The sequence below is a fragment of the Halyomorpha halys genome, unplaced genomic scaffold (genome assembly GCF_000696795.3).
Source record: "Halyomorpha halys isolate HHAL.00 unplaced genomic scaffold, Hhal_1.1 Scaffold124.1, whole genome shotgun sequence".
Lineage (NCBI taxonomy): Eukaryota > Metazoa > Arthropoda > Insecta > Hemiptera > Pentatomidae > Halyomorpha > Halyomorpha halys.
Window position 1 is genome coordinate 908,936 of NW_027111282.1, and position 8,454 is coordinate 917,389.

At 28.9% G+C, this 8,454-nt stretch overlaps 1 protein-coding gene across 9 annotated transcripts in view; it reads left to right on the forward strand.

The window, feature by feature from the left end:
- Ih (hyperpolarization activated cyclic nucleotide gated potassium channel Ih) overlaps nt 1–8,454 on the forward strand; it is a 734,518-nt gene that overhangs the window by 378,224 nt on the left and 347,840 nt on the right. Inside the window, exon 1 of one of the 9 annotated variants that reach the window (XM_014416445.3) lies at nt 2,210–2,340. The exons of the other annotated variants lie outside the window; for them this stretch is intronic. Coding sequence (XP_014271931.1) covers nt 2,333–2,340 — 8 coding nt within the window. The 5' untranslated portion in view covers nt 2,210–2,332. Of the gene's footprint in view, nt 1–2,209; nt 2,341–8,454 lie in introns of those variants that run through there. 9 annotated transcript variants of the gene reach the window in all.

Sequence of the window (8,454 nt, forward strand, 5' to 3'; positions counted from 1 at the left end):
GACATGAATAAATATAGACCTAAAATTATAAATATATAAATAAACAAAATAAAACAAATTTTCATTAAAAACTAAAAATAAATGAAGTACAAAAAGCAAATAAATTAATGAATTAATTCATAAGTAACCCCTTTGCACATTTATATTACATATTAATTTATACACCAGCATATATATAATTATACGTATATATCCACATATACAAAAATTTAAATACATACTAGAAATAACAAGGATAAACTATAGAATATTTTTTTTTAAATCCAATCTTAATCCTGATTCTGATCCCAAATTAAGATGTAATGATTAGAGAGCATTGATTTTCGATGTCGGAAGGTATTGGAGATGGAGGGATTAGATTAAACAAAGGAAAGAAGCTCGGAGGGAATTCCAGAGGGCAGTGTACAGGGCTTAAAAGGAATGTTCAAACGTTGTAATTCTGTGGGAAGGGATATAGATGTCAGAGAGGTGGGATCTTGTTCCCTATGAGTGGATTGAGGAATGGAATTGCAGAAGACTGTAGATGTAGGAGGGTAATCGGAATTTATGTTTTAGTATAGGAAATATCCGGAAAAACATCGCCTACGGTTGAAGGGGGAAGTGCCACTAAAACTCACCAGAGAGGTGGGGAACATGAGATTGCCACGAGATATCTAAGACAAATCGTAAAAAAGAATTCATGATTTCTGCAATCGGTCCTTTGTAACGAGGGAGTTAAGGTATCGCCTTGACAACTTGTAACTGCAGCCACGTCGGTTTGAATCTGCCCTGGGGGATTCCATTCACCCCATGAAATGAAAGTTTACCCTTCCGCCATGGTTAGAATAGTGTGGTTACCTGTAGATTACTTCCCCCTTCTCCTCGCGTGTCAGAAATGACCAGGCAGAGGTAAGAAAAAAATAAAGAATACAAAGATTCTCTTCGGTCTGTTCTCCTGTAAAATCGTGATATCTCTGTATACTATACAGCCGTAGTCAAAGTGGAGAAGGAATGAGGATGCAAGGAGCTTAATACGTGGTTATTTAAAGCTTAAGTGAACTTACTGACTGTCAGAAAATGTGTTCGATATCAAGTTTCCACGACAAAGTTCGGTCATGACATAGGAGCTAGAGTTTTTTTATTTAAATTTTGATCAGGATACAATTATATACAGGGTTTTTGCGAAATTGAGGTTTTTATGACTAAAATACATTTAATTAATATTCGCACACTTTTTCATTGAAATCAATATCACGAATAATATGGAACCTCGTTAAAACGATTAACATGTGCGGTGTGAGAAATAATAATTTTTTTTAAAGTAATTGTACTTACTACATATTTAAAATCACTTTATATTAATTGGACACTGAATTTAAAAAAGAAAAATAAATTAAGTTACCTTGAATAACATGCAATGTTGCCTCAACGCTTAATGCACACTTTTCTGTTTGTCAGTTATCACTGGACCGGAAGTAAAACGTCCATAAATTTTAGACAAAACTTATTGGGTTAGATCACGACAAACGATATTGATAATTCAAATACAAATAAGAGTTGGAGAAGGACTGCATAAACTCACACTAAGAAATGTGAGGCGGACAGGTAGACCATGCGTTACTTAGAGAGCCTTTTCGCTATGTAGAGGTTAGCGTTGCGAAAATTTTGTAAATTGATATTTGCTATATCTCATATTTTTTTTAAAATTTACAGTGAAATTTAATGTTCTGTTCCATTTGATTGATTATATAAATCATCTGTAATTAGACTCGTCTTCTAGCTAGATTTGAGATGAATACGTAACTAGATTTACATGCAACATTAACTATACTGTAATTCTAGAGCAGTTCTATTTGACTACTGTACAAGAATAACGTATGTGCTGAATTAATAATATAGACTAACGCAAATACTGTCATTATGTTAAAAACATTTAACAAATAAACAAATTAAAAGGCAGATGTAATTTTCCGATAATTGGTAATAACATGGAGGTACCGTTTTCCTCATTAAAAAGCTAAATAAAATTACTTCAGTCAGGAATGTTAATTGTACAAAATATATTAAAACGATTTCTAAATGCCTTTTTCTGATGAATTACAATTATCAAATTCCATGTAAAGGATACATAAAAGCGTCCAATTTAATTGGTATATTGCGCATGCGCAATATAAAAAATAAAAAGTGGTCAGAAGAAGGGGAAGAAACGCTTGCGCACTGCTAAGTATCGCGGACAAGTCTTTACGCCTGTCAACTTCTCAGTTGTTAGAGGGCATTCAAACTAACAACACTTGATATCTTAGTTGTTTTTGTTTCTGTGAATTGTTGGTGAAGTGCTGCCATTAGCTCGGAAATGCCAAGGTAATATTAAAAAGGCCATAATTAGTACAGAGCCAATTATAATTGAATTATTTTTTACTTTTAGATAAATTTAAGGGTATAATACCTTATAACCGTACATTATATATTTTACAAGTATACTATATTCTATGTTATATCTATCAAATATTTATATTATTTTACAATTTATTAATGACTTCTTTGTTCAATTTTAAGAAAATATATATATTTTATTTCTTACCGTATTTAAAATATTTTTATAAATATCGACATACATAATAGTATGTTCAATAATTACTATAATTTTGTAAGCTAAAAATAATAATAGTAGTAATTTATCAACTTATATTGCTAATGTTAATTTATTATAAGTAACTTTCAAAAGTAGATTATAAAAAACATATTTATTTATTAATAATAACAAAAATTATCGAAAGAGTCTCGACTTTCTAACTTCGTTAAATTGTCTTTGTTATAATAAGCTGTAAATTTTAATAAATCTATGTTAGGCTGTGCTACTAAAATTAACTTATGCAAATTATAATTAATAATGTTTGTAAAATAATGTTTTGATACTGTTGATAATAAGTTATAATTGTCCTTTATGATGGTCGGACCGGCCGAAACGTAGGATATGTTATCACATCTATTTAAGAAAGTTGAGATTTTGGATAAATTTTGTTATTAATGATAAACCTACCAGTCTCAAACAACATAATAAAAATAAATATATTTATTTATTTTCATAAGGTATCCTGATGTAAACTTAAATTCTTTTGAATAATTGTTAAAATATATTTCCAAGTAACACAAGCAATTAGAATGTTATGAAAAATCTATCCATCTATATCTGATCCATAGAGAGACGTTTACAAAATAAGTTATGTAATGTAAATAAAAATTGTAAATGTTTAACAGCAGATAGGAAGGAATCATAAATGTTCTTTTGATATTGGGCGATGCTCTAGGCAGCATCGGTGGCGTTAATCATACAGATGCTTAATTGGACTGAGTGATGCCGCTGTCATTTCACAATCCTTCGATTGCCTTCTCTTGGTTTAGTTTTAAAATAACTTCAACGAAGATTTTAGATCATATGCTGAATAATATCGCTTAGAAGAACGTATGTAATTGATTTTAAGGAGTAAGGTTTCGGTGTTATATGGATCATATTTTAAAAAATAAAATAAAATCTGTACTAAAACACATGAAGGGTCAGTGTTGCAAAACTTTTATGGAAGTACCGTTATTACTGAAATAATATAAAACTATAAAATTTTTTTTTAATTGTTAAAGAAATTAAATTAACTTCAATATAACTACAGTAGATTATAAGGAATGATCTTATACACAGTACACCGAAACGTCGACCTTAAAAGAAGTCTTAAAGTCCATAAGTTATTATTGTACTTGAAAATAAATATTGTTTATTAAATAAAACCACAAATTGTATCCAATACTGTCTCAACACTTTATTTGTTATTAGTCCAGTGTTTCGGCTATTCCAGCCATCTTCAAGGACATCTTTAATACAAATCTTCTCCTCACATTAATTTATAATTTTTATTGCAGGCTATTCTGCCCAGGTCATTTTCTTATTTTAATTTCAAACCTATTTATTTAAATTTTAAAACCATTAACTTTTCTTTTTCTTTATAAAATTATCCACAATATGGTGGTGTATTTTATATTGTGGATAATTTTATAAAGAAAATGAAAAGTTAATGTTTTTAAAATTTAAATAAATTGGTTTGAAATTAAAATAAGAAAATGACCTGGGCAGAATAGCCTGCAATAAAAATTATAAATTAATGTGAGGAGAAGATTTGTATTAAAGATGTCTTTGAAGATGGCTGGAATAGCCGAAACGTTGGACTAATAAGAAATAAAGTGTTGAGACAGTATTGGATACAATTTGTGGTTTTATTTAATAAATAATTACCCTGTCTCAAAAAATTTTTGAAATAATATTATTTAAATAAATATTGTTGATATATTAAACTTTTCACCCTTGAAGAAATTGTATACCGAATTATCAAATTCGTTTTATTACTTCAATTTCAGAAATATTTTTTGATTATCTGACCCCTGAACGTCATTTTTATAGAAAAAATATAACAATTAGTCATATTGTTCAGGAATTTCTATACTCCCAGCACACCGCAATAGTTTTGGATTAAACCCTAATATATCAAGAACCATTAGGGACGATAATGAATTTTTTAAAGTAAAAAAACAAACTGTCACAAATATGACTTCGAAAAAACAAGAAGTAAAATCAAGATTATTATAAATGAGAAATACGTTATGTTGATGATCGGCGAATTATCAAGTTAATTTCTTATTTATTTAAATTTTGTTATTTCTTATTTTATTTTTTTTAACAAGTACGAATGATCCAACGAATTCTCTAACGTCATCCTTGTTATCATGCAACGGTTGTGTATGAAGGTGATTTGGTCAGAATCACGCTCAACCGCCACATTTTTACCTAATTAAGGGAGCCCACTCTATAAGGATTGAATTTGAATTTAGCAATTTGAAGTTTTTCTGTTTTAAAATACCACAATCCTCATCCTAAATCTTATCACCTAGACATTTTTAAATTGCTCGAGAACAATCTGGTCTTATTTTGCATAAATACAGACTAATACAATTAAAACATTAATATTGAACGTATGGCGAATTATACAGATAATTAATTATAATACATTTATATTGAGCAATTAATTTATTTTGTACTTGTAATTAAATTTGATGGGACTATATTGACATTCAATAAAAAGTATTATTTTCTTTCTATTATGTTTTCTTTCTAATAACCACTTTCATAATTTTTGGAATAGTTGCGTTATAATCCAAGCCTCTACTGCCCGAATTCTCTAATGAAAAATTTCCTTAATAGATCATTGTCGAAATTCAAATCGCTAATTTCAGACCTAAAATGGTCTTCTTTTTATTTATTGATTTCTTTTTATGTATGAAATTTAGTTCTGTATAACAAAATAAAAAAGATTATTTTCTTAATTAATGACTGTCAAGATTTGTCTCCAAATCCTATATGGTAAGAAATTTGTTATATGAATTTAAACACACATGATAATAGCTTTTGAAAGACCATTTGATAGCACTTTAATCAGTATTTTAAGTCATAAAGTCCCGTGACCATCTTCTTTTCATAGGCAACTTAGCTTTAGCAGGAATAAATTTCGTCAGGGTACGAAAGAGTAGGTTTATGTGAACAAATAGTCTATAATTAAAGAGAGTACAACCATTGCCGACCATATTTGCAAAAAATGGAACATTGAGGTATTTATGGATGTCTCATTTGTAACAAGAGGAAGAACATTGAGGATTGTGCATTGTAATGGATTGGTGTGGAACTTGATCGTTTAGCGGAGTGTATGAGTTTTTTGTAGGGAATTGAAAGAACTCTTAGAATCGAAATCTACGGACAGTCTCATTTAAAACTTGCACGAGGATTCCATGTATGTTTTTTTTTTAGGTTGCGGATCTGTTCTAGTAGGATGTGTGAAACATTGTTAAACGACACTTATTGTAGGGACACTTTATTTTCATTTTAATTTTCTAAGTTTGACGTCAATTTTTAATGGGTGACTGCAGGGTATTTACAGACAACAAGTATCTTCAGCAGAGAGGACAGTGCTGGGGTGCTGGGGTGCTGGGGAAGCTGTATGCATAAACCATGCCAGACTACGAAAAGAGGGGAGGGACAGGAAGGTAAAATTATTATATATTTTGAGGGTTTGTGAGGTAGGAACAGATTAATGCATGAGTTTATGACATTAATGCACTAACGGATTATTACAGCAGTGTACGGTACCAAGCTGTATCAAATGCCTGTTATTCCAAGTAAATTTTTATTGTGAAAAAATCCTTCCTACAACTTCTTCATATATGGCTGTCCAGAACTTAGCCTACTTTGTTTTTCTTTTTTTCGTATAGAAAATGTTTAGTAGAATATTTTTTTTTGTCAAATTCAGTTTAATTTATTTCGTGAAAAAAATGTTCATGATTAATCGTTGATTAATTTAACGTTAACAAATTAATTACGATAGTCCATTAAATTTGGAGATACCTATGAATAATTCAGTATTTAATTTTAGTGTATTGAAAAAATACTGCTCAGTATAAGATATCAAAGGACAAAAAGTAGAAGGAACTCAAAACATTACAAGTGGCGGCTCAACTGTGTTAAATTGCTAATACACAGCATAGCGATCAGCCCAATAGAAAATATTAAATAATAAATTAAAATTAAAATCTGTACCGTTATAACCCATGAAGGGTCAGCGGTTCAGTACTTTGTAAGGAAGCACCGTTACTAGAATAACGGTTGTGCAAGGAGGTGATTTGGTCAGAATCACGCTCGACCGCCAGATTGGTTACTCTCAACCCCAAAGCCCTTTCACCGAAAATCGTCTTTCGCCAAATACTTCTGTATATTTTTCCTGTAGGTAAGGAATACATTTTGTATATATGTCCTCTTTTTCTGCTTGTATCTTGATACATTTGTTTTATTTATCATTAAAAATATATATTACTAATATATTACTAAATTAAGTTGATTATATAGTTGAAAATAAATGATGTGCTTATAAAGGATTTTTTTATTGATTTACAAAAATATAAGAATAAGAACCAGAAAAACTGTAATTTGGGGTAAAAAAAATTCTGCCGTGGATCTATAATCACACAATTTTCTCTTAAAACCCTACTCTGAGTTGAAAATTATTCATACTCGTTCTAAAATAGAAATTTTCGTATTAATCGAAATGGAAATACTTTCTCTTAAACTGACTATTATTATTACAACCAAGGAGACGTGAAATAATTTATTTATTTATTGGTTTTTAATCACTCATCATTATCTTCTGTAGCTTTATTTGTAAGATAATTACATTATACATCTATATTACTACTCGTATTTTGATGATAAATTCATTTTTAATCTGGAAAAATATCGCTCCTCTTATTCATTAATAATTTGTCATACTTTATTATTTTTTTATTGAATGATAGGGGACAGTTGATAAATTAAATAAAAAAGTAATATAGGTACTTATTTGTGATTTTTTTTTTTTCGCTAGCAACAAAGTATAGGAGGAATCTTTAAACAATTCAGCGAACGATTCAATTATATTCAGAGAATATTTTAATGATTGTGAGAGCTTGCTAATTAAACGTTTAATTGTACATTGATATTACGAGTTGAAAAAAAGGGAAAAAAAAGGAAAGATAATGAGCGTTTTGAGAAAATTCTTAGAATTTGTAAAATCATTAATATAATACGTCATTTTCAGTAGCTCGACTTTAGCGAAATACCTATATTGAATTTATTTATCTATATTACCAAATACATATTTCATAAATAGGTAAGGTAAAGAAAAAAAATATTTAATTACATTAGGCTATTTACATATACATTTTTCATAAAATAAAAATAATTAGTATGAGAACACAGTAATTATATATAATAATAATAAGTGTAATTATATGTAATAATAATAAGGTAGGTTGACAAAACCCGGTTTATAATGTTAGGACTATATAAATGGCTAAGTTAGTTCTTTATATACATTTGATTACTTATTAATCACAACAATCGGGCAATTATTCCTAATCTAATCATTGCTCACTATGGCATCCTATTAATGCAGTTGTTAGGAGTTGGTTACAATTCTCACACAATTCTGTCTTATATCACAAATTAATCACAATAAAACTATTATATTTAATATCTTTGTGTATTTAGGATCATATAGCAACCAGCAATAATTAAACGCGCCATTAATACATCTTCATGATATGAATCACTTCAACGCCCTTTAGTAGCCGAAAGAGTTTTACTACATTTAAGAATTCATAAAATAACTTTTTGTTATTATCTATAATATATATGTGAATAAAACAAGAAAAAACTAAATCAATAAGTTAACAACAATATTATACTTAATAATACAATTTATATGTAAATAATGATAAATTCAAAATATTTTTATTTTGTATTCATTTTTGTATAGCGAATCAACCCTGTTGGTTGGTAGAAATATAATCCTTGAAAAAAAAGGTACGTTTCACTACCCTTACACCGCTTAATCAGGGCTTAAAATA